At 48.5% G+C, this 27,239-nt stretch overlaps 1 protein-coding gene across 10 annotated transcripts in view; it reads right to left on the reverse strand.

Moving 5' to 3' along the window:
- Positions 1 to 27,239, reverse strand: part of Tns3 (tensin 3) — a 232,534-nt gene that overhangs the window by 170,669 nt on the left and 34,626 nt on the right. For 7 of the 10 annotated variants that reach the window (XM_087583884.1, XM_087583894.1, NM_001170459.2 and 4 more), the window contains 2 exon segments: positions 13,596 to 13,707; positions 312 to 349 (listed from right to left, as the gene is read on the reverse strand). Coding sequence is in view for 4 of the 10 variants with exons in the window: in XM_087583894.1 (XP_087440020.1) it covers positions 312 to 349; positions 13,596 to 13,707 (150 nt within the window). In the remaining 6 variants the exon portion in view is untranslated. 10 annotated transcript variants of the gene reach the window in all.

Here is a 27,239-nt window from a genome sequence, read left to right on the forward strand (position 1 = left end):
GGGAGAAAGTAGGGAATCACTCGTCGCTGAAAAAGAGCTGGTGGCACGGCCAAAAAAGGATGACTGCGGTCTTATCTGAGATCAAATTCTTCAAAATTATTTTCTATAATCAAAAACGTGAATTTCAAAGCTCTGTCGGGCTGCTCTTGAGATGAAAGTTACATTTCCGCACTCGGTGGTTGTATCCACCAGCCTCTGCTCAGAAGGGCCTCCTTTCGGAGGCTTCATCCCAGAGGGCCCCCTCCCCCTCTGCTTATCAGTCAGTGAAGGCCAGCTCAAAGACGTCCCATAGGAAACCACGGATTTCTTACCTGGGCTTCACATTTCTTGTGGCAGGAATACTTGCAGGCTGGAAGAAAGAGAAAGAATGTTCGTCAGGCAATCTCAGGTGACACTTGCTGGGTCCCTGTCCTTGAGAAGGGAGGGCTCTGGGAGTTCTCTCCCTGACAAGAAGCGGCTGTGCACGGAGAATGCAAACTGAGACAAAAGTGACACCTAAGAACCAAGGTATGGCTGTGTCACGGTGGTGCATGTGCTCAGCGTGTATCAGGACTTGGATTCAATTCCCAGAACAGGGGGAAAAAAAGAGGAGGAGGCAGAGAAAAGGGGGGGAAGGGAACCACAACAACAAAAGCTCAGACAACCTAGGTAAAAATTTATTAGGAGTGGAGTCTCATCTCAATCAGCCAAGTTGGAGCCCTAAAGAAGAAAGGCAGGACCTGGGGAGCAGAAATTATAACGGATCCCTGGGGAAAGAAGAGGAGGAGGAGGAAGAGGAGGAACAAAGCCCCAGGCATTTGATCAGAGCCCTCCCAGGAGGGGGAAAGTCACGAGTTCATTTGGTCTCTGCAGGTTTCCACTTCCGGGAGACCCAAGCAGACACTGTCAGAATAAATTCATGTCTAAATTCCTACAGAAGAGTCCTTTAACAGAGGCCATTATGTGAGCAGAGCGGGTCCTGTGTCACGGGAGGCCCTGACAATGCAGACGGGGTGCTGGAACCAATGTGGATTTCACAGGCCCTCCCCTCTGGCCCGGAGGCCGGCGGCAGCTGGGCCTCAAGGAATAAAAGGCCAGTAGCAGCAGCATGGCCCAGAGCAGTGACAAGGCCTTACGTGGCAGAAAGGGCAGCATGAGGACAGTGGGAAATGAAGCGACACCATGTGTCACATGTGGCCACCATGGCCACTCTTGGGAGTACCACAGAGGCTTCAATGCCTTCCCCAAGGTAGCTGCCTGAAACTTCCTGTCTAGGCTCCGCCCCTCCAGCAGGGCTCCCCAAGGCACCTGCCTGAGACTTCCTGTCCGGGCTCCGCCCCTCTAGCAGGGCTCCCCCAAAGCAAATTCAAGGATCTCTCTGGCCTCTGTGCCCCCTCACAGAACTATCAATGTCAAATGGAATTCTTCATGGGCCCCAGCTTTCAAACTACAAAGTGATGCCCTGAGTTAAGTGTGAAGAACTCAGACGACAAGGCCTCAGAGGTCAGAGGCAGGGGACTAAATCTCAGCTTGGTGCTGCGAGCACAGGAGCTCAGCAAAGTTAACACTCTGTCGGGTCACTCTGCCTTCTGGACAATACTTAACCAAAAAGGCTCACAGAGGGTTAAGCAAGGTTGAAACAGATAAATGTGCCCAGGGCCTAGGAGTATGTGAACCCCAGGAGTTAAGAACCTATTTAGGTTTTCATCTGTGGGTGATTTCGTTTTCAATTGTCCAAGCTTTTGAGATTTGCTAAAATAGATATCACAAATATTTATTCTTCATCTTCTAATCACCACGACATATTAAGGGTGACCAGGGATTTCAAAAATCAAGAAAGATTCTCACTAGATAAGAGCACGGCTTCCATGAGAGGGAACAGGGAACTGTTCAGACAGGGAACTGAAGAGATAGCTCAGTGGTTAGGAGCACTAGCTGCTCTTCAAATCGATCGGGGTGGGTTCAAGTCCCAGCACCCCCGTGGCAGCTCACAACTGTCTATAGTAACTCCAGTTCCAGGGGATCTGTCACCCTCACACAGACATGCAAGACATACAGGCTAAATACCACTGCACATAAAATTAAATAAATCTTAAAAGCAAAATAAAAAGACAGAAGCCAGCCCAAGCAGAAGAAAGCAAAAATACTAAAGAAAAGGAGGGGATAGCACACCCCAGAAGCAGCAGATGCCTTTGTGATAGCCGTAACAGTTCTAACCCCATGTACAATGAATGGCTGCTGTCTGCATGTTGGAGGGGATACTGTGTAGCTTCTGGGGGTAAAGAATATGATGGCTTCTGGCACTTTCCAGAGCCACTTCAGCAACCATGTGCAGAGCTGCCAATTTGGAAAGAAACGGAAGCCACCACCAGCCAACCCTCAGCTCAGTCTGCCAACTCCATGGGCATGAGATCGCAGTGAGCGCAGACTCCAACCCCAGCCAGGCCTTCAGATGATGGACAGCCTCTGAGGAGTGGGAACTGCTTGGCCTCCTAAACCTCCCATTCCCATTCCAAGAAACCATGAAAAAGAGCAGACGCCCTTTTTGTTGTACTGGAGCACTAACAGCATGTTCACAGCACAGTGAAATCCAGCTACCTCTGTCCCTAGTTCAGGTTTCAAAGCTCAGCCTCCTGAGGATCAACCGCAGGTCCTCGGTGGGCCCACGCTGGCAGCTCCCTACCGACACCCTGCTCTCCCCAGCCTGGTTCCAACATCCGCTCTGATTATCCTATGCTTGCCTCTGAAACCCACCCAGCTGCCTTGGTGCCTCTGACCCCAAAGCTTGTCATGTCGGGATCATGTTAACACTCATCTCTCAGAACAGGCTGCAAGCTGGAGGACAGGAGGTCTTTGCTGTGCACCATCAGATTCTGCCGAGGGCGACAGCATTAGGAGCCCACCATAGGGAACTCATGATTCAGTGCCTCTAGCACGGATTACGCAGGTATTCCTAAAACTCATCACTTCCCTCTCTTCTTGCTCCTTTTACCGAGGGGAGGTCAGAGTCTGTGGATGGACCCTGAGGATTCATTCACACATCACACATCAACTGTGAACCAGCCAGGACCTGTGGCTGGGCCAAGCCCATGGCATGCAGGAAGACACACGGTAAGGGGCTTGCCCGGGCAGCCTTTGGCTCCTCCAAGGCACCAGCAAGTAGGAAGCCCCTCACTCCCAATCACTAGAGCTCCCACCAACAGGCATACAGGCCCCCAAAGGAATAACGGTCAATCCCAACCACCTGTCCAGAAGCTATCACACTTTGATCTAAATACGGGGCTCTTTTAAAAAATTACTATTTTTATTCTGACAGTTTCACGCATTGATTTAATGCACCACAGTTACTCTTTGGATTTTCATAAATGCTTGACGATTGTCTATTAAACAAGTGGTCCTGATCGACTAAGAGTAAATGGATAGGATTGCAGAGATGGCTCAATGGTTAGGAGGACCGGTGGGTGCTCTTCCAGAAGACCCGGATTCAATTCCCATCACCCACATGGTGGCTAACAGCTGTTTGTAACTCCAGTTCCAGTTCTGACACCCCTTTTTAGACCTCCATAGCCATGAGACACATATGTGGTCCAGAGATGCACACAGGCAAAGCAAAAGTAACTAAGTCTTAAACTGGTTGATCACTTTAAAACAATTTTTAAAAAGACAGACGGAAAGGGGGAAAACTCTGTTGCTATTGCTCTTGGGACAGAGCCTCACTTGTAGCTCAGGCTAGCCCAAACTTCTGGCAAACCTCCTGCCTCAGCCTCTCAAGTGCTGAGATTACAGGTGTTTAAATCACCAGTTCTTGTTTTATTTGCCAAAGGGAAATAAAAAAAAAATCAACTGGTGTTCCCTCAGGCTGTATCACTATGCACACAGCAACTCCACCAGGACTTTAGCAAGAATCCTGCTCACCCTAAAGGTAAGTACAGGCAGAGCACCCCTTCTCCAAAATGCTTAGGTTTCAGATTTGGGAACACTTTCACAGGCTTATGATTTGCTTCCAAAAATCCAAAGATTGAAATGCTCCAAAATCCAAGCTATCCTGTACAGCCAAATTTTAGATTTTGAAACATCTTAGTTTGCGGAGCCTCATACCAAGCTGTACGTTTTTTTCTCATCCAAAGATGCAAAGTAAAAATAAATAAATAAATAAATCAAAAAATTAAAAAGAAGAAAACAGGGACGTCACTCCTCCACCTCTGGCCCTCTGAGCGAGTCCTAGCCAACTTCTTCCTGCTGAAAACACCCTCTACCCCTCAGACTGAAGGGCAGAGTCTCTAACACTCCAGACTCAGCTTCCTCGTGTGAAAGAGGACATAGCAGCATCTGCGGATGCTACCATCAGCTGCTCAGAGTCCCAGCACATGTCATTTAACACGACAGCTTCCTTCTCCCGGCCCATGACCTTCCCCTCAACACCAGGTTTATGAGACTCAGGGGTGGGACTTCCAGTCTTCCCAGTCCCCACTCACCACAAAAATCCCCAGAGGACCTCAGACTCATGGTGCCCTGAGCTCTCCATGTGTACAGCCAGGTGCCCTCTCATCTGTCCACTGACAGAACTACATTTCCCAGCAGGCCTCGGGTCTGCCTGCTATTCCCAAAGCCATGCAGTCATCCCCAGAAAGATGGCGCGCTCTGGGAGTCTCCACGCAAGTGTCCTGAGATGTTTCAGAAACCCGCCTACTCTTATGCTGGCCAGTGTCTCCTGCCAGTTCAACCCTCACAGGTTGAGGTTGGTCTGTTGCTATGTATTGTCATGCTGTATTCTGTATCCCAAGGTCTAGTCGCCTCCAGACTAGAGAATTCTCACATGCCACATTCTGTTGTGTAAACCTTGCTGCTTGATTTAAAACTATTGGTTGGACAAAGATGCCTGCCACCTGTGGCTGAGCAGAAGAGAGATGGGCAGGGCTTCGGAGGAGGCTCGGGGCCACGAGGAGGGAAAGGAGGAGGGAAAGGAAGAGGAAGAAGAAAGAGTCACAGGGTGAGTGGATTGTGAGCACGTGCCACGAGGGCTGACCTGTTGGAGTAGGAGTGGCCCAGCTGGAATGTGGCAAGTGATCTCTCAGGGTTACCGACCCGGAAGCAGACAAACTAGAACAGAGGGTTGATATCTGTCCAGCTCTAATGCTAATTTAAGGCTCACTATAAATATAGAGAGGTTTTGTGTCTTTTTTTTTTTATGGAAACTAAATGATCAAAGATGGGGTAGAAACCCCCCAAATAATATTTACCACAACCTTCCAGGCCCACTTCCTCCTTGCTGACAGAATCATATTAAGTCTAGCTTCCCCCTCAGTTCATCCTTGTATGAATCACAGGAAGGACACTTTTAGAGTTAGATCTGGCCTGGTCTAGACCGGTAGCTGTCAGAGGGATCAACAGACCTCCAGGTCCTGGAGACTTCATAATGGGTTGATGAGGCCAAACTATTTCTCACACATCTCTTCTCCCTTCTTCTGCGTTAACACGGTGGGGCAACTGCTGACAGATGACTGTGCAGGCATTTAGGGGTCAAGGCTAACTTATACCAGATACCATTGTATACCAGCAGACACTTGAGGGAAAAAGCCAGCTTCACTCAAGAAAGCCCTTGTGAGGGCTGGAAAGAGGCTTCAGCTGTTAAGAGATGTGGCTGTTCTTTCAGAAGTCCTGAGTTCGATTCCCAGCACCCATGTGGCAGCTCACAACTGTCTGTAATTGTAGTCCCGAGAGATCCAATACCTTCTTTTGGTATGTAGCCATACATGTAGACAAAACAACCATATACATAAATAAATAAATCTTTTTACAAAAGACTATCCTGATGAAAAATTTCAGTAAACACCTCTTCCCTGTTCTGTGAGAGCAGAGGGGCCATTTGCAATGAGTGTCTCCGGATTGTCTGGGATGGGATGACCATGTGGGACTGGGACAACGTGGGAACAAGACCACATGGGAACAGGACCATGTGGGAACGGACCAACTCGCAACACGACTGTTGCAGCTGTGAGTTATCAGCTAAACTAGCTACTTAATCAGGATCACCATTTTCATCTGGAAGAACCTTGGCAAACAAAATATGATTATTCAGAAGGGGCTTCTCGCCGATTTCTCAAAATTAAAGTGAGCCTATCACACCAATGTCGAAACTTCAGATTTCAAGCGGAAATTCTCTCTTCAGAAGATCTACACCCAAAACCAGGAGCTCCACAACAAGATAAAATAAACAGATAAGTACTGACAAGCATAGATGTTCCTTTGGGATTTTAAAACAGATGCCTCAAGACTAGGAAGTCTGTACATTAAAGGACCAAGAATAGACCAGGGCACTGTGATCCTTGCTGGTTCAAAGATCCACCAACCAATTCAGGAGACCAACCAACCAAAGAGAGTTCAAAAACAAACAACAACAGAAATGTACTGACTCCGTTTCAGACTCCACAGAGAACTGATCTTTAAAAAGCTGTAATTTGGGGGTTTTGATATGAAATCCAAACAGAGTCCAGAGCAATCTGAAAGGCTGTCAGCAAGCTTCTCCTCTGTGTATCGACACGGAAAATATGTGCTTTTCTGGTTCTTACATAGCATGTAGAGAGACTGAACGCAGAAGAAAGCAGGGGGTCCCACCTTCCCACTAAAGAGAAACACAGAACACCATCTCACTGCTCCTTGTGAATGAGAGTTTTGAGGGAAGGCATTTTCCACTGCAAATAGATTACCTTCAGTTACTGTTCCTTTTAAGCCAGTTATTGCACATATTATCAGCCCCCATTTCTATCTTATTCAATGGTGATGGGGACTGGTCATATCTACAGGGACCTTTATAGTCTTCTAAGTGACCTGAAACTCACGGTGACAGTGACGACACTTAGGCTTACATGGACAATGACAACCTGGACAGATGACAATCCCATTCACCCTTCTTGACTGAGGCTTTTAGAATGGGGAAGAGATCCACTTCTGACAGAGAGAAAGGCACATGAACCGAACCTACCCAGTTCTATCAAGTCCCCTATTCTCTTACAAAAGACACACAAGGGAAGGCCCCCTTTTGGTTGCTGTCAACTGAGAATGGAGCTAGATTCTACCAAGAGAAAGCTAATGAAGTCAGTTGGCACAGTGGGAACCCAGGCACAGCACTGGGCTCCAGGCCACCAGCCCCTGTACATCCAGGTCTAGGAGAAAACCCACCCCACAATGGCTAACTGGGCCCTGGAGGCCTGGCTGCCATGAATCCTGCTCTATACACCTTGTCCCACCGGTTCCCTTGGTAACCACAAAGAAAGGCATATTCTCATGTTCTTGTTCAACTTTACAAATGGAAAATAGAAGCACAGGTCAGACTTGGTGGCCGATGCTCGTAATGCTAGCACTCAGGAGATCTGAGGCAGGAGGATCACACGTTTGAATCCACCTGGCTGTACAAAGGGAGTTCCAGGTCAGCATGTACTCTCAGGTGAGCATGTTTTAAACATATGACGAGCAAGGAGGCAGAGGCTCCTGTGTGCCTGGCACACGATGACTGGGTTCCGGGTCAGTAAGCCATAATACAAATATCTCTCGGAAAGTGTACCAAATGAGGAGCTGTTGTCCCCCGCCTCAAGGAGGGCCCTATCATTGCCTGCTGCCACCACCTCTCCTTTGTAATGAAACCTTTTGATATGAAAAGAACAATTACCTGGACTATAAGAGAGAGAGAGAGAGAGAGAGAGAGAGAGAGAGAGAGAGAGAGAGAGAGAGGCAGGCAGGCAGACAGCAGGCAAGCAGGCAGACCATATTTGCTAAAGATCTGATGTCTGATGTGTAGCCAAGGCTAGAAGATAAAAAGCTCCTTGTATAATATGAAACAAACGTGAAGGACTCATCCATCCCTAAGAAGTTGACACAGGAGAGACATCACAGGTTGCCTCAAAGGGTGGAGGAGCAAAAATAGGCAAACTCTTTAGTCCGTGAAAAAAACCAATAGGACTAACTCCATGGATTTCAGATGTGCCAAACAGGAGAGGCAGAAATGAGCACAAGATGTTGTACACTATCTTTGTGACTGCAGTAGTGGGCAGGCCCTAGGTAAGTCTGAAACCTTGACAACTTTTGCATGCTATAAATACCACAAACAGAAGGGGAGGATAATAAAGCCAGTGAATGAGAATTTGCCACATGTAAGGTGGAAAGATAAGAAACGCTGACTTGTGCTATGCGTGTGTGTCTATGTGTGTGTGTGTGTGTCTGTGTGTGTCTGTGTGCGTGTGCGTGTGCGTGCGCGTGTGTGTGTGTGTGTGAAAGAGGCACCATTCCTAACACAATGAAGTCTGAGAAATCAAGAAGGGAAAAAAAGTCATCTAATTTTTAAACAAGCAAGGTTTGAAAGGCGAGTCGGCTCCTTACACAGAGACAGACACAGTGGCCGACATGTCGGGCAATAACTGGAGTTTGCGTTTAGTGAACAATTGCTAAAATGGAATTGCTCTGAAGCTTCGTGTGCCAGATGCAGGACCTCCAGCCCTGCAGGCTTCACTCAGAGAACGTCGCTTACTTCCTGTCATGGCTGCCTGCACACTGAGCTCTACAGAAGGGTCAACTCCCTAGTCACAGAAGGGTTTGCAAAATCAGGTTTAAGGATCCAGGCTCCCCAACTGCCACGGTTCGCATCCCAGACATCTGGCTCCAAAAGGCCTGACATTGCCATGTGTCGTCCTGGAGGTGCTACTCTTCAACGTGTCTCCCTGGGCCTCGGGAATCCAGGCTGCAGGCCGACAAGGTTGTCAGAGTCTTTTATACAACACTCTACAGATATTTACCAAGTTATAAAGGAGCCTGGGAATGAATCACCCTCTGCCTCGTGTGTTCTCCAGCACCTTCTGCAGGGACACTCTATGACCTGTTCCCGAAGTGCTGGCCGTGACAGCCATGGCACCCTGGGAGCAGCACTGCCCGGCAACACTGTGGAAATCACGCAATCCTACCGGGCTCTAAAGGTGTCCAGATCACAGCTGCTGTAGACTGAGAACTTGTGTTTTATCATCCGGGCTACTCAAAAAACATTCAAACATCAGAATCTGCCTGCAAAATTGACTAACAGGACCCAGATGTCCCTGGCCCACAGAAACCTCAAAGCATAACCACCAAGACCTTTGAGGACGGCAGGAAGAAGCAGGATTTCTTTGCAGAAAATGGGACGTTTCAGTCAAAATCAAGAACGGAGAGGCACGGGAGAGAGAATCAGGAAGAGCACAGGGTTCCACTCCAGACAAAGGACATAACGGAGCTGGACGCTCCCCGGCGCCTCTTCTGACAGGTTCTGTCACACCACCATCTCTCAGGATGGAGCACGACTGATGGGGGGAGGGGCGCCGAGCCAGGCATTCATCTGCCAATCCCATCTAGATTTTCAGTCAGCCCACTGTCCCTGTGCACCTCCTGAGAGACATGGGACACCCTTAAGAGTTGAGCTCTCAGCCTGGGCAGCACCCAGGCTGACGAACTGCCAGCGCGTCAGATTCACAAACCTGGCTCTCAGAGCCTGTCAGCACCCCGGAGTAACCATCCTTTTCTTCATGCCACAGGTACCCGACTGCACTCCTGCACTGGATGCCTGCCCACCAGACGTGGGGCCCTTCAGGGCCTTCGTGATTAACCTAGCCTATTTTACGTGGCTAATAATGAAACCGCAGTCTGAATGAAATCTATTTTGGCTCAGTTCCTCTCCAAGGTACAAAGGCCACATCTGGTGATGGCTATCTTAATGGCACCATCCCAAGATAGAGCAGGACAACACGTGGGAGCACACGTGTGTGCATGCATGACGAGGGTATGCATGTGCGTGCGTGCATCCCTCTTTAAAACGTTCCTAATCCACGCTAATGACTCTAAATCCTAATGACCTTTCCGGAGGCCCCACTTCTCCATACAGGGTCAGACTGTTTCCACCCTCTTGATATTCACAATGGAGGTTATGGGAGGGCCAACCATCGTCAAAGCGTGTCCATCAGCACAAGAATAATAACATACAAGCATCAACTTGCTCACCCAATATGCTACACGTGAGAGCTGCACGCAGGAGCATCCTGCCTGCCCTGTGCCAGGGACACACTCAGCACCAAGGCACCTGGCCCACAAAGCAAAGCCAGCCCCTCAGCCTCCTGGGCTTCCTGCTAGGGCAGAAACCCAACAAAATTCTGAAGCTACCCGCTGAGTGACCACCCAGACATTAGGAGAGAATCAGGGCGGCAAGGTAGCTTCTGAGAAACTGAGGCTTGAGCAGAAACCCCCAAAATGGCCGAGCTAACCAGGAAGCAAGTCCAGAAAACAGCCAGGACTGAGCACTGTGAAAGGGTAGGTCATATATCCAAGCCCTCGCTTGGTGGATCCACAGGAGGCCCAGCCTCAAGGCCACTCAGGAAGAAGTATAGTCCTTCTAATGGAGGCTCTATGGCTTTCCAGGCCTGCTCCCCAAGAGCAGCCTAGAGAGCAGTGGTTCTCAACCTCTGGGGTCACGACCCCCACAGGGGTCATTTACCAGATATGCTGTAGATCAAATATTTATGTCAGCGAAATTGCAGTTTATGAAGTAGCCATGACATGATTTTATGGTTGGGGGTCACCACACATGAAGAACTGTATTAAAGGGTCACAGCATTAGATAGAGAGGGAAGGCATCAAAAGGTAGGGAGGCAGTTATCAAAGGCAACCCAGCCTGGACAGCCAAAGGCCACTGCAGGGAAACTGAGTTAGGAGGATGATGCAAGGTTTGTAGCCTAAGGTAGGTACTGGGCTCTAGGAAGGCTATAAGAAGCACCGGGCAGGGCAGGGAAACAGAGCTTAGATAGAGGGACAGAGGATGTTCTGCTCACAACATCTGACAGTAACAGGTCCAGGTCCCAGGGATCAAGAGATACGGACCTAGCAACACAGAGATGTCAGATTCCCTGCTTTGTCACGAGCGAAGCTGGGCCTCTTAGAGGCCGGCTGTGCTGCTTTCACTGGGCCCTGGCACCATCTGAAAGTCCACAGCCTCTGGCAGTGTGATGCCTCCCATGCCCACACCATGCAGAGCCTACAACATCTCCCTAATGCGTTTCCGGTGGGTGTGCCAGCCTCTGAGCCACAACACTGCACACAGCAGTGAGTGTCCTTCCTAGGCCTCCCAGGCCTACCCGACTGGCACCACTGCCTGTGGAATTTGCAGGGTGCTTCCTATCTGAAAGCACGGTTGAAGGATTCTGGGCTCACACATGCGACCCAGAACACCAGGCCATTACTTCCCGACACACTGCATTGTCCTCAGAAGGAGGGCAGCATTTGAGAGATGGGATGAAACAGCTTCATGCTAAGTAGTACCCGCAGCAACTGAATTTAATAATTAAAAAATAAAAAAAGAGGTCATGAGAAAGATCAGACCTAAGATTCCTGGAACATAATTTCAGGGCATTAAAGAAAAAGCAGCAATTGCATAATAACGGAATTACTATACTTGTGTGCATAAATGTGATGTCTCAGGCTATTTGGGTTGCTATTAAAAAGAAGGGGGAAAAAAACCCACCACTGCCTGAATAGCTGAGCTACAATAGCAAATCTATTTCTCACAGTTCTGGTCCTAGAACAAAGCAGTGTGTGAGGAGGGCCCCCCCTCACACACTACACAGTGCTTTCTGGTCTGCCATCCACGGAAGAGAGGTAAGGCATCTATGAGGCAGCACAGCACTCTGATAGTAGGGGTGCTGGGGGTGCTCTCATAGCCTTACAGAAAATCAGAACATGAAGGAAAGTTGGATAATGTTAGTGTCCTCTGGGCCACAGAGCCATCATGCTGGCCTTCACGTTTATGAAGTCCAAAAGGCCTCCCTGGGACCTGAGAAACTGAGATGTCCGTCTGGAGGTGACAGGCCTCACCAAACCTTTTTTAACAAGTGAATGACAGAGGAACTTCCTGAACACAACGTCCACACGAATCACCACCTAGACCTCCCAGACGGGCTCTGCCTAAGATTACAGGCATGGCGGGACAGGCGCAGCTCTACCAAGCGCCCTGAGCCAGACCGATGCTCCTTTGTGACCCTTCTGTGTGTACAGACATACACACGGATACATGCACACACGGACATGCAGTCAGAGGAATGGCACATTTGCACACATGAGTAATCATATCTGCAACCACTCATACGTACAAACACAGCTACATGGGTAGTGCCTGCCTATTCACATGTGAACACACAAGCACGTGCTGTCAGACGTGCACAACCACATGCCATTTAGACAGGTCCACTGAGGTCCCTCTGACATATACTGAAGGCAACATCAACAGAGCTCACAGAAGCTACAGGACCAGCCTGGAGTCTCCGCTTTACAGAGGGAAGCCAAGCTCAGGCAACGACAGGGCCAGCGCAACGAGCATTGTCCAGAGTAAGAGAGGACAATGGCTTCCAGCCAATAACATACACTGACTGTAAGCCTTGACACTCCTCCATGCTCTTGCCCATGGATTCTCTTTAGGTAAACATAGCAAAAGCACTGAGTTCTGCAGTGACTTGATTTGTGATGGCGGTGGGTGATACCTAGAGGGGGTTCCCCTTTTCTTTTTTTTTTTCCGGAGCTGGGGACCGAACCCAGGGCTTTGCGCTTGCTAGGCAAGCACTCTACCACTGAGCTAAATCCCCAACCCCGGGTTCCCCTTTTCAAAGAAGAGGGGAGGAAGGAATGGGGGGGAAGATCTCCCTGAGGGGGGTACTGGGAGGAGACAAGGGGCTGAATTGGGATGTAAAGTTAATACATATATTTAATTTTTTTTAAAAAAAAAGGAAAAAAAAAGCTGAGCTGGTGGCTTGGTGTAGAGGCAAGATCAATGTTTTCCACAAACAGGCTGAAAGATGCCAGCATTCAGTAGGGGCTGGAGAGATGGCTCAGTGGTTAAGAGCACAGAGTGCTCTACCAGAGGTCCTGAGTTCAATTCCCCGCAACCGCATGGCAGCTCATAGCCGTCTGTAACTCAGCGTCCAGTATCTCCAATTCCCTCACACAGACACACATGTAAGCAGAACACCAAATGCATATTTTTTAAAAGAAAAATTGAGGTCTGGAGAGATGGCTCAGTGGTTAAGAGCAATGACTGCTACTTTTCCAAAGGACCTGCGTTCAATTCCCAGCGTCCACACGGCAGCTCACAACTGTCTCTAACTCCAGAGCTAGAAGATCTGACACCTTCGCACAGTCAGACGTGCAGGCAAAACATCAATAAAAATAAATGAATGAATGAATGAATGAATAAACAAATAAGAAAGAACGAACTGTAACTCAAGAATAGACACTTCATTTACAGGCTGTAGGAGATCTGAAACCCTAAAAAGTGAAGTGTGGGCTGTAAAACCACCTGACAGGAAGTACAAAGTGTCCGCAGCAACCCACTCTCCCATGGTAATAGCTCTGCTCTTTCTAGAAAATTTTCCTTTGGAGCCTATATCTGCATAAACATGAGAGGCCCTGCCAGGTGGCTTGGGGTGGGAGTAGAGGGGTGAATGGAGCAATGGGGAAATTCCATGAGTTAACTTCTGGAAACTCCCAGAGGAACATTGTCTTGTTTTACTGTTTGTTTAGCTTGGGTCTAATGGGTGAGAGGTTCAAGGGCATGGACTTACTTCGGCAAGCGATCCCTTGACCGTCAATGGTCTGTCTGCACACTCCACAGACTCTGTGCTTTTTAAAGTCCTTCTTCTTAAAGCTGTGCGGACACGTGGTGAACTCTTCCGGCTGAAAGAATAAAGGAAGAAACTGTCAGAACTTCAGCTCTTGCATTTTTTTTCTTTAAGTTCTTTCCTGGGAGATAATAAATCTAGTGAGCCTTGAACAGTTGACCAAGCAAACTCCAGTTCCCCAGAAGACAGCCAGGAGATGGCATTCTGGAATTCAGAGGGCAGCACACCCTCTCTCAGTATGCGCATCTCCCCAGGGGTGCCTGAGGACTGCAACATTAGGCAGCTACCCAGGTGACAATATGCTGCTTGCAGCCAGCAGGCTTACATCATCCATGGCAATAACAAAGTGACCATACACCCTTCCAGACGCTCAAGGCTTTTTCTTCTAGAATAAAGGATTATCAAAGAGCAAACAAATTAAAACACACGCATGGCACTGTGTAGTTTCCCCCTCGAAGATGCACCTAAAATAACCACTAAGGTTCTGACTTCTCAGGCCAGTGGGCCAGGTGCTTGCTTGTTCTGCAGAAGAGAAGGCCCTAAGATGAGCATGGGACAGACACACACACACACACACACACACACACACACACACACACACACACACACACACACACGCTTCCTCCTTAACCTTGATGATAAGCATTAGGATGAGGAGATTAACTCCCATCCACCAAGTTCCTCTTTGCAGAGTCTGAGCTCAGAGCCTCTATGTGAGGCTCTTAAAAGTGCGTTCACTTCTTTAAAAACAGCCTGTTTGCTGCTGACAGTACAGGCGTGATCAGTTACTAATAACCACGTGGATATTAGTCAAAACACACACACAGAGGCTACTGCACACTCCCCAGGATCACTTAAATTTACTGAGAAAGCGAAATGTATCATTTGTCTCCTGTTCTCAGTAACAGCTACCTTGGGGGGAAAAGTTTGATAATTTCTTACAAACTTTAAGAAATGTGACAACGTAATTTAAAAAAGTATCCATGGTGCCCGCAGTGCTTTACTCTCTGCACAGCCCCCAACCCCCACACAGTAGAGCCAATATACTATATATTTTAACAATTAAAAAACTGTCCCAAAGTCGAGCACTCCGGATCCCAGCACTCCAGAAGCAGAGGCAGGTGGATTTCTGTGAGTTCGAGGACAGCCTCGAACAGGACAGAGAGAGTTCCAGTACAGCCAGGGCCACACAGAAAAACCTTGCTCAAAAACCAAACCAAACCAACAACAAAACACCCGTCCCAAACAAGAAATTTTATATATATATATATATATATATATATATATATATATATATATATATATGCAAGAAGAGCTATAGAACGCACTGCGGGGGGCGGGGGGAGGACCCAGAAAGAGCAAGGATGAAGGTGCTTGCTTTACACTCTGGATGGCAGCTACAGAGGGTATATAGTTCAAGTCATTAAGTTTCAGAAACGTGTATCGTACTAGCGATCTACAAGAAATCTGAGAGATAGGGAGCTGAGTAAAATGACCATTCTGGGAGGATGTGCTGCCCTACGTGTAAAGACCTCAGGTGATGTGGAACAGCATGGCAGCAGCTTTTTATTTACTTAGTTCTGCACCCATCTGCAGGATCTCCCACTGCCGGTGCAAAGGTATTAGCCAAAGATGAAATGTATCATCACAGCTAAGATCACGCATGAAATACACAACGCCATTGTCTTTAAAACGGCGCAGGACAGGAAATGAAGGACAGGGAAGAGGATGCTTTGGTCAACAATGCCCATCTGTCTACACCAAGGTGTTCTGGGACCGAAGCGAGACTGAAGTCCTTCCACCTGGTGATGTCCCACAATCTCGGTTTGGGTAAACATACTGAGTGCTACTAACAAAATGGCAACAGTGCCTAATGATACACATCCTAACTACATCCTTGTTCAGGGACCCACGACTGCACTTCAGAGAAAAGAATAAGTTAAGGTGATCCTCCTATCTCCCTCCCTACCACCACCATTGCTGTCTTAAGATAACTTTTTAGGCTGCAGCGAAGATCCAAATGGGAGTCCATCCCTGTCGAGAGAGGCAAGAAGTTCCTCAGACAGGGTACCCAGGGCACCCCAGAACAATGAACAGCACAACTCTTAAGATTCTGCAGGAAACTCCTTTAAAAGAATGAGTACTGAGAAGTTTGCCATCAAGATTATAGGAAAAAAAAACAAACCCAACCCCAGCCCTTCCACCACACACCCGATGCCTCACAAGAAGGATTAGAAGAACAGGGCCCTGAGCTTACTCAAAGCTGAGCATCGTGTTCGCTACTAGAGATCAGGAACTCCAATGTTGTTCAACTCTAGAGGACACTGCCTTGCAAAGATTAGCTCTACAACAGTGGTTTCTCCACCTCCCTAATGCTAAGACCCTTTCATACAGCTCCTCCTATTGCAGTGACCCCGGACCTTAAAAATGTTTTCATTGCTGCTTTGTAACTGTAATTTTGCTACTGTTGCGAATCATAATGCAAATCTCTGATAGGCAGGATATCTGATGTGCGTGCAACCTCTGTGGAAAGGTTGTTCGAGACCCGCAGGTTGAGAACTGAGGCTCTATAGTGGTTACCCTTCTTGGCCTACATAAGCTATTTGAAAAACACTGCCCTGAGGCTGCTGCTGCTGTCCAGTGACACAACTCCATTTCAGAGAAAAGGCACACCGGAATACCACAGGGACCATAAAATTTCCCAGAATCCAAGCAAAGTAAAATTGATGTCAGATGGCAGCCATGCACAAGTTATCAGGCACGTAAAGAGACAGGCAAGAAAACAGAATTCATAAATAGAAAAAAAAAAAAACAGCAGAAACAAACTGAAACGTTAGAATTAGCAGACAAGGATGATGTGATGATTGTATTTGTATGTATAGCCCCACAAAAGGCATAAACATGCAACAAAACAACCACGGAAGGAAATGGAGGTTTCTGAGGTAAAATATAGATGGGACATGATCACTGGCCAATTACTCAAAAGACAGAGCAGTGAACTTAAAACTACTACCACGATGAAACCCTGTCAAAATGGAGCAAATAAATGAGACAATGTCTGTAAACAAACAAACGGGGGTGGGAGCAACAGGAGAAATTTTACAACCAATAGACATGTACTATTGTGTCCCTAATGGAGAGATGGCCCAGTAGTTAGAACCCGAGTTCAGCTCTCGGCACACACATTAGGTGGCAATATATTACCCACCCGTACGTAACCTCTACTGCAAGATTACTAGATGTCTCTGGACTCTGTCTGTACTCAGGGCACGCAGATACACATGCACATAAATTAAAAAGTAAACATAAATCTTGAAGAAAACAATGAATTTGAGAACATATGTGAAAAGTTAGTGAGGCAGTACGAAACACTAAAGGAGATCAGTAAGTCTGGAATGTGCAGTTAAAATAGCTTCCAAAAATGATATTAACTCAAAGGCTGAAAGCTAAGGGAATCCATCCATAGCCGACACGTATGTCGGATGTATTAAAAACAGTCCTTGGGCAACAAAATGCTGGGAAGGAGGATTTTACATAACCAAAAGAAGAGTGCCAAGTGGCACAGACACGGGAAAACACACACTTTCTGATTAAAAACAATCAAGGGGTAACTAATCAGCAAAATAAAAGACAGTGCGAAGTAACAGCTATGAAAAGCAATCTGCCCAGGCATCCATCAATTAATGAAGAAAAGAATGTAAATACACAAAGGAATTTTACTCAGCCTGCAAAGAAAATCAAAACTTCAGGAAAATGCATGGATCTGGAAAACATTATGAGTTCCATATACAAAGGTCCAGAAAGACAAGCGCTACCCTTCCTCTTTCGTAGGTGGATACAACTTCGAAGTTGTAGACCTATGTTTAACCTGGACTGGCTAGGAAGGCCGAAAACCTATAAAAGGACATTGAGGGAACAGGGTCTTAAGCCGGGGTTATTGGCCAATAGGCATGATAGGAAAATACAGGAGTAAAACGCCAGAGGTGGAAAAGGTTACACAGAATGAGTAGGTGGAGAAAAAAAAGAGTAGAGAAAGGGGCTAACCAAAGCTAGGGAAGGAAGAAAGAACCAAAGGAAAACCTACATTTTGTCGGGGAACATATTTAAAAATACATTTCTTTAAAGGGGAATTTAAATGGAAATAGCCTGCATGGATGGACAATGTCACTCTCAAGAGGCAGAGGTAATTTAATGAAAATCTCAATGACAGGCATAGCGCCCTATGGTCAGAGGTGCCCCGGTGGGACACAAAATAATACAAGCTATTGCTATGGTTGATAAGAAGACATAGCAAGGAATCTATGTTCACGAAGGGACAGCCTTAAGGACTTGGGAGAAGATGGCTGTCTACAAATGAAGAAGTCTCAAATAAACCAACCAAACGCCACACCGTGATGTCTGTGCCCTTCCTCAGCACTGCTGAAGAATGCATTTCTGTTAAGGCACGGTTATTCGACTCTCTCTCAGTCATCAACAGATCGATCAGAAAATAAACACAGACACCAATGATGTGCGTGACATTATCAAACGATTTGACCTAACAGAGTATTGAACGCAGCAGCAACAGAGCACACATCCCTTTGAGTTCACTGGCATGTTTAGCCGTGTTATGGACTTAGAACAAGTCTGAATGAATCCAAATACATTCAAGTCCCACTGAGAAAAAGAAAGCTCGACTGTAATCGAATCAAATTTGGAAAAACAAATAGCAAACTCTGAAAAATGCCCAAGTAGTTGCAAATGAAATATCACACTTTGAGATAGCCCTCATAACTGTGAAAAGTTGGCTTATCCCAGCGTTGGTAACATTCAAATAGCAATCAATAAACTTCTATACAAGAACTCTATTGGCTTTGGCAAGGAAACAGTAGAGGCCAGACCCTGTCTGGAAAAGCAAAACAAACAAGCAGATAATAAGCTAAGAAGGGAACCAGCTGGTCTTCTCAAAAAGATCCACTAACAAATTCTAACATCCCTTTGCTGATAGGATCTCAAACAGGAGAGAAAGAGGCTTCCTCAGGATCACAGGTGACTATGTAAATCCTTCAGCAAACATCCTTAAACATAAGCACCTAATGCTTCCTTTTAAGATATGCCACAGGGTAGAGATGGCGCAAATCAAGACTTAGCATTGAGAGACTAAACAGCATGATGAGGTGAGAAAAGTAAATAAATAAAAGGCAACCAATTTGGAAAGCTGTAAACTGGCAGCCTATGTAGACAGAAAAGAAAGGAGAGAAAAGGCTTCGAAAACCAATGAGTATTTCTAGTAGCAGACCAGGAAGATACCGGATCAGCATAGCCAACACATTGTTCTGGCTACATGTCACCAATGAACTTCCAAAACTGAAATTCAAAAGCCATTACCACTTCCGAGACTGTACGTAGCCATTTCTAGACCCAAAATCTTCTGAACACTTCCCTGAGTAGCTCCCTGTCATTGCTGTGGTACAGATAGCCCTGTCGAAGGACAAGAAAGTACCCTGAACCCAGCAGAAACCTCTGCATTGGCTCTGCAAGGTACACATTCGAACTCTTGCTCAGCCCTGAGCAAGCCTCAATTCCTCTCAAATGACAGTAACACCCTCCCTCTCCTCCTGCTGGAAAAAAACCCGGAATGCTACATGCCCACAGGGATTTTTAAGAACAACTTGGTTAGATTAGGGCCCACCCCATACCAATTCAATCTGATTACCCTAGAAGTGAGACCAGAACACTGGGAAGGTTTTAGAGCTCCCAGAAGATTCTCAAAACAGGCTGTATCCCTTGGACCTGTACTATTAAGGCACCTTCAGTAAACACTCCTTCCTATGTCTGGGTCTGGTTACTTTCATTTGATAGCAGAAACCCTGTATCCAGAGCCCTGCAAGGATCTAGCAGCATGCAATATTCACATTAGCAAGGCACATAGTTACCCTAACCCCCACTTTTCTACAGATGGGGTTGTCATATACAAGACCTCTATACCCCACAGGGAACCAATGAGGTTTAAGGCTACCTACCACCTAGCGCCAAGCTCACACTGGCACAGAAATTAACCCTTAGTAATACCCGGGGCGTTACATACCTTTTCTGCTCGTCTCGCAGCTTTCGGATTATAATCTGCCTTGTGCTAGACTGCACTATCCTAGGTTCGGGGTACCATGCACTTTCTCCTTTGTCCTCTGTGAGCCCTCCCCAGCTGTCAGAAGGCAACCCACAGTCCCTCAGTTAAGACTTGTGCACGAGATGAACGGGCCATAGTCTGTGGTCCAAAGGAGAGATACTGTAACATTTCATTGGTCTCAAACACCTTTATTCCAAGCAAGGAGAAAGAGGTACTGTTTCCTTGCAGCTTTTTGCTCACTGGTCCAGAAGCTGCCCCCAGTGGAAACAGCAGAGGCACTGTGGTGCTCGCTCAACCATTTCAATTGCTAGATCCCAGGAGAGCTGATTAAGACAGCGTAATAACGACTGCTCACGTGCATGCTGCACACCATCTCTCTTGTGGAAGGAGACTAGACAGAACTAGACTGTCCTGGTCTTCACCCGATGGGAGCTTTTTCATTCCTCCCTGAAAGGGGGGTGGGGAGATAGAGCGAGGCTGAAGCAGTTGGCAAAGCCAGTTTAGGAACCTAAAGTACATTTAATTGCTCGGAGCCAAACTTTGGAAGGGTAACCAGTAAGGATGCTGGTTCCACAAGGACGCCCACCTGGAGAGGGCAGGGACGATTAACCTTGATACTAAAGTCTCTGGAGAGCAGAGAGAGACTCTCCACTCAACAGAAAGTCAAACCACACCGGGAACCGGCAGCTAGGTTCCCACCACTAAAGCTCGCAAAAAAAAAAAAAAAAAAAAAAAAAAAAAGTGGCAAACTACTTTTACAGTACAAGAATATGTCTGCAGGAGCCTGGCTACATTTTTCCCTTCAGGAAATATTCGGCGCACCACAGGAAGCGAATATAGGTGCGTTGGGGTAGCACTGATCAAAAACACATTCCCAGCTTAACTTCACTGCTCTGAAAGCAACCAAACCTGAACCCTTCCGGTATCTGCAGAACTGTCCTGAGACCTCCCCACAGAAGCGACCCCCTGCCCCCATGCTCAGCAGAGCTCCCCATACTTTAGTAGTTCTCAACCTGTGGATCACAACCCCTTTAGGAGTCTAAAGACCTTTTGATGAGGTCACATATCAGATATTTACATTACGATTCATACCCATAGCAAACTTACAGTTAGTTATGAAGTCGCAAGGAAAATAATTATATGGTGGTCACCACAACACGAGGAACTGCATTAAACGGATCACTCCTTTACAGCAACCGCAAATGGGGGCTGAAGCAAAACTGACATGCAGACCTTTCGCTCCACAGAACCTTCCACAAGTTTCCTGGGCAAACAATTGCAGTCGATGCTGGATTTATAAGGCTTAGAAGAGGAAGGTGGGGCTGCTACTCCGCGCCTGTTTAATTCAAACCCCACAGAGGACCGTCCTGGGAGACAAGGCGACCTCGGAGATGCAGAAACCTGCAGAAGACCTCCTCCAAGCACTACCCGGGCATCCGCAAGAAACCTCAGCAAGAAACACGCGCGGAAGAGAGAGTCTGCGCAATGGCCACTGTCCCGCCTCTACTGCAGAGAAAGGGATCCAAAGAAACATTTTCCAGCAACTTTTGGATCTAAGGGGCTAGGGCTGTCTTGCCTTCTGCCTTCCGCCTTGCCGCGCACTCGTCCAGTTCTGCCTCCCTAGACATTGTTACACGCACACGCGCGCACACACACAAACAAACACACACGCACACGCGCACCCACGTGCACGGTCCAGAACACATACAGAGGTGCGCGCACCAGCAAGGACAAGTACATGACCTCGTGCGCCCACCCGGGACGTCCACGTGCGTGACAACCCGAGGGTGCCCCATCTGCCGTACTCACCTGGCGTGGACGCCCACGCGCCCCGGACTCGCGCGCCAACCTCGCGGGCGGGCCCGGGGCCAGCGCGCGCCACCGCATGGCTACCCCAGTGTTCAGTCCCCGGTCCACAGCGGAGCGTAGGGCACTGACGGCCCCGGGTCGTGCGTGGGCGAGGCCCAGATCCCGCGCGTCTCAGCCGGACTCTGCAAAAGCTCCTGCCGTCAGAAGTCAGACGCCGGGAACAAAAGCCAGGCGCGAGTGGCGGGCCCCGCGCGGCCGCCCTCCATCTGACACGAATTAGCCCGCCCTCCCCCGCAGACCGCAGCCCAGAGTCGGGCACCGCTGCTCAGCCAGACCAGACGCGGGAGAAGTGGGCAAAGAAACGCCTTCCCGCGGGCGGGGGTGGGGAGGGGTGCGCCTCCCTGCCGCCATCTGACTGGAATTACCGACGCTTGGCTCGGGGTTCGGCATTACTAGGATTTCAAACCTCTAGGCGCGCTGGCCCAGGGGCTTAAGAGAATCAAAACGCAGCAGGTTCTCAGGGCTTTTGGCATTTTAAAATCTTGACCGGCCTCCAGTCCACTCTGCATCTGCTCTGGGAGGTATCTACCGGGTAATCAACACTACCCAGCTAAGACTAAATTTGGTGTAGGAAGAGGGAAGGAAAAAAAAAAAACACGCTAAGGCATAGGGGGCTTTTTTTTTAACCAGTTTGCTTTTGAACCTTTAAAATTTAAAGGGGCGGCGGGGGCGGTGACCTTGCTGGAAAAGGTTAGTGACAGTGGGGTTTCAGGCAAAGCCCCAAGCAAATGACTGGCCACTTTGCACCCCTAGGGGATGGGTGCCCATTCCCCCTCTCAGTGCCACCAGCTTCACAAATCCCATCTCAGCCTTTCCATTCTGGGTCTAGGATTTTAGAAGGAAATTAGAAACCTACAGTAGGGGTAGGCTGAAGGAACGGTGGGGGGAGGCGGGGAAGGGACAGGGAGGGGGAGCAAACCAGGAGCCCAGAAAGTTCCAGGGTCACTTTACAAAACCAGGATTCACTTCCCTGAGAGAACAGCCCCTCTCCCGCACTGGGCTGTGTCCTTAAAAGCAATTGCAACAGCAGCAGAGTGTGGCTTCCCCCGAGGCAAGTGTAACTTCTGAGAAGGGCTATTTTGAAGATGGATGGGTTCAAGCTGAAGCAATTGCTCGGGTCTCTTAGGTGGAGGAGAGGAGACCCCTGCAATGAAGTAGCATGACTCTTAGCATGTAAGCTGGAGACATGAAGCCCCAGTGGCCCTGGCACCAGGCCCAGCCCATGTGGCATTGTAATAGCCTACAGTGTCCCAGAGCCCAGCCTCTGTGGATCTCACACTCTTGAGTCTGCGTGCCCAGATGCCTTAGATGGGAGGGCAGTCTGGGTGGGCTGCACAGGCCTTTATGGTTACCACATGTGCAAATTCCAGCCATCAATTCAACCTCTCAGGTCCTGGCACTAAATATCCACCGTTCTGTTTCTACAGTGGAGTGGCAATGGCTGCTCTACAAGTTTCAGCCACAAAAATAAAAGAAAACCAAAATTGGCCCATGATATGCAGGCCATCCTGGACTCCAATCCCTCGTTGCAGTTATCATCAGGCAGCTGCGGAAGAATTCTCTTCCCCTCCCCCTCAGCTGAGACCATTACTCATCTTTGAGTTCACCCTTTCGATGTTTGCATGTCTGTTCCTCGTTCTAAATTTCCTATATCGGCTTATTTAAGCCTTAGGCTTTACCAGTCTCTCAGTCATATTCCTGCCTGTGTCACCTCTACCCTTCACTGACTAGAGATCCCTGAGAGTAGGAAGAAAGCATCCACTCTGTATCTCCACATCCAACCTAAGACGGGGTAGGATGCAGCGGTTCTGGCTGTCAGGAGGTGTGTGTGACACAAGCTCTTCTTCCACAGGACAGCCACATCAACCACAAGCCCTCAGAAACGAAGACACAGTAACCCTAATATGATAAGAGTTCTGCACACTCGAGGGGCAGCTCAGAGCTACAGCAAAGAGGCGGGCGCTTCCAAATGTGGCAGCTCATGTCCGAGATCCCAGCAGTAGGAAGACTGAGGCATGACTCGGGCCTGCTACACAGAGAGCCAAACATCGGAAGGTGGCTCTTTATTACAGGCATACTTGAATCTGCCACAAGTTACTTAAGAGAATACACCATCCAGAAAACGCCTAGTCTTTATTAGAGTAATAAATTCCGTGAGTGTGATACGCCTTCCTGCTAGTGACAACAAATGGTTTGTGTCAGCCTTGGGGAGAGTCAACAGTCAGAGCCAAGGACTCTGGGCCAAGGTCCAGAACCTTGAAACTGGGGACTTGCCCGCAGTTCCTTTAGCAGGCTGCAATGCTCCCATAGCTATTCTCTGGCCTCCCCTGACCGACAGACCAACCGCTCAGCCAGGCTCCCAGCTGAGATCCAGCCTCTCTGTTCCTTCCACTCTGAGCCATGGGTTCTCTTCTGACTTCTAGGGCCTTTTCCTTTTCTCTTTTCTAACTGATCATGACTACTCTCCCTGGGCTCAGCTGAAGGGCCCCCTCCCACCTGCTCCCCATCCCCAGGGGTTAATCATCTCCCATCCCTGAGCAGAATTCACAGTAGAGGAACCCACTCTTCGTTTGGTTATCTGGATCCTGCAGTAGCGCTCCTCCGTAGGCTCCTGCCACACGAGCACAGTGTAGGGTGGGTACGGAGAAGAAAAGGTTCTCACCGTTCGTTCATGTGTGTGTGTGTGTGTGTGTGTGTGTGTGTGTGTGTGTGTGTGTGTGTGTGTGTGTATGTGTGTGTGTGTGTGTGTGTGTGTGTGTGTGTGTGTGTGTGTGTCCACATCCTTCTAACCACCTAACTCCACCTCTTGGGCAAGCTGTGGGCAAAAGATCCAAGGAGCCTGGAAAAATCCAGAAACCATGGTAGGCAGCCAGCTCCTCTGGTGGCTAATTCCCACCTAAAGCTTGAGTGGCAGACTCATGTCACTCCCTCTCTGCAAACAACAGTGAGAGACAACTTTCCCTCCAGCCTCCCATTTTCTTTCTGCTTCGCTCCACTCATTGGTGCCTCCCATTGCCCAGACTGGGGTACAGTCCCAAACGACCGGCAGCTCCTCGGCTTCTGACTACACCCGGTCCCTAGGAACAAAACAACATTCTTTTTACGAAGGGGGAACAGGAGGCGAGACAACCAAAGGAGACATCAGCAGGGTGACCATCAGGGAGAGAGGTTATGTGACATCCAAGTATGGAAAACTCAGTTTAGCTAGATGGTGGTGGTGCATGCCTTTGATCCCAGAACTTGGTAGGCAGAGATGGGCAGATCTCTGTGCCTTTGAGGCCAGCCTGGTCTACAGAGCTAGTTTCAGGACAGGCAGGGCTACACAGTGAAACCCTGCCTTGAAAAACCAAAACAGAAAAAGAAGAAGAGGAAAAAGCAAACTCAGGCTGAACTGACGTGTGCCCTGCTAGGAACCACATGTTTGGTGGTTCTCTTGGGAGGTTGTCACTGTGTCCTGGAGGCCGCTCACGCATTCGTGTACACACTCACCCACTTGCAGAGTCGTTTGCTGGGAGGTCCATGAGCACGCAGCATTAGAAGAGAACAACAGTGTCCACACACGACACAAGACCTCAATGAATGGGCTGAGACTTGGAAGGGGTGGACATTTTCCAGGCTAGGAAGGGAGGATGTGTTTGGGTGAGTAGCCTGACATGGTGGCCAATGTGCAATAAGCTGGAGGTAGACAGGGTACGAGAGAGAGGTTGGGAAGCTAAGCAGGATGACAGGAAGCAGTGACAGGGAGGGACCCAGGCTGGACCCCAACTTATGTGGAGGTTTTAGCAGGGGGCTACACTAGGAGCACCATGAAGATGTCTTAGAAGAGCCTCTGTGGCCATGGAGTGTGTCCGGGGGTGGTTGTAAGTCTAGGGAAGAATGGCAGCAGAGTGCCCTCTCGAAACACTAGGTCTGGAAATGCTGCAAGATGTAAACACGGTGACAGGGAAGGGACATGTGACAAGAACCTGGACACCTACAAGAAGCCCTAAGCCTCCTTTCTGATTTGGACCACTAGGGAGAACATTCCACAGGACTCAAAACACACTGGCGCAGCAGCAGATCTCACCTCCTGGCACAGGCAAGCTGAGAAGTGAAAGCAATAGAGACGGACATTATCAGCTCTGTCCACAGGGGTCAGGGTTAGAGAAACAGAGCCCTGTGTCAAGGTCACACCCACAAGAATGACAGAAAAGCACGCCACAAGGCCATGGGAGACAGCCTCAAGTGTCCCCTACTGGTCAAACCTCAGAGGGCTCCAATGGAAAATAAACAGTGAAGATTCTGCCTTCCAAACCACCAGCAATGGAGTCCTTGAGTCTCCACTGTTACAAGTAACACAGTCAAAGTCCGTGTGGGGTCAGCACTCCCCACCTCCTAGAATAGGGAAGGGCTGAGCAGATCTGCAGAAGATGTGCCTAGAGAACACAGGGCAGGGCCGCACAGTTTGTAAGAGAGGGTTGAGACCAGTTTCCACTCACCCTGTGGAGGCCACTGTGGGGTCACCCACAAAGAAAGACCTCCTCTAGCACCTGTCTCCTTGGAGAATAGGGAACCCCACAGCAACTTCATCGTAAAAGGAAAAGAGTAAATCACAAATCTATGATTGAGAAGGTGGTAAGCCACGTGTCAATCAAGAGGTCAAGATGACTACGGCCTTGGATCAGGCAAGACTTTGCCAGTGCTAACAAGAAACCACTCTTGGCAGCTCTTGTCTGCAGAAACCTCTAAGCCTGGCTTTCTTCCCTTGTCCCAAGGCCCTTGCATCCCAGTCTTGCACAAGACCTGGGTCAAACCCTCTCTTGGAAGACCTTCCTTTTTCCCCATTTCTCTGTGAATCCGGTTTATGCTCCATGCCACATACAAAGGAACACAGTGTGCCTGCCAAGGTACTGACCATATGTCAGGATGTCCAGACTCCCTGGAGTCCTGGGAGGGTCCCAGGGCCATGCATGTCCTCCTCAGTAGCATGGCAGAACCTGTCCAGAAGACCTCTGTTTACCTGTTGCCTTGGAAATGCTGGGAAGGGACAACACATGCTTAAAGAATATGGGGCAGGGGTTGGGGAATTAGCTCTGTGGTAGAGCGCTTGCCTACCAAGCGCAAAGCCCTGGGTTCAGTCCTCAGCTCCGGAAAAAAAAAAAAGAGAATGTGGGGCAGAAGATCTCAGGGGTTCACTGGTAAGCAGAGGGCACATGAGACAGGACAAGCAGGGAGCAGTTCCTTGTCCCCCACAAGCCATCCCCAGAGATATCCTGAGGACAACAAAACACCTCAAAGAGCCAGAGAGCAAACTAAAGATGTTACATTTGAGGTGCTTGACCCAAGGTACATAGTAGGAAGAATAGGGCTGTTACCACCAAGATGGATGGGGGATAGCCCCCTGGGGCTCCCATCCTTAACACTGTGTTGTCCTCTAAGGGACACTGAACCTCAAAATCTCCCTCAGTATTCACTGCATTTGGGAAGAATCCCTGAGCCTCTGACCTCAAGGGGATCGAGTTAGTCTACCAGTCCGCCAGTCCGCCAACAGGTCTTCACCACCAGTGTTCATGACAATAGCCAGGGCAGCGGGTTAGAGCCAACTGTTAATCTGTGACAGCCGCATCTGGGAG

The sequence above is a fragment of the Rattus norvegicus genome, chromosome 14 (genome assembly GCF_021556685.1).
Source record: "Rattus norvegicus strain SHRSP/BbbUtx chromosome 14, alternate assembly SHRSP_T2T, whole genome shotgun sequence".
Classification (NCBI taxonomy): Eukaryota; Metazoa; Chordata; class Mammalia; order Rodentia; family Muridae; genus Rattus; species Rattus norvegicus.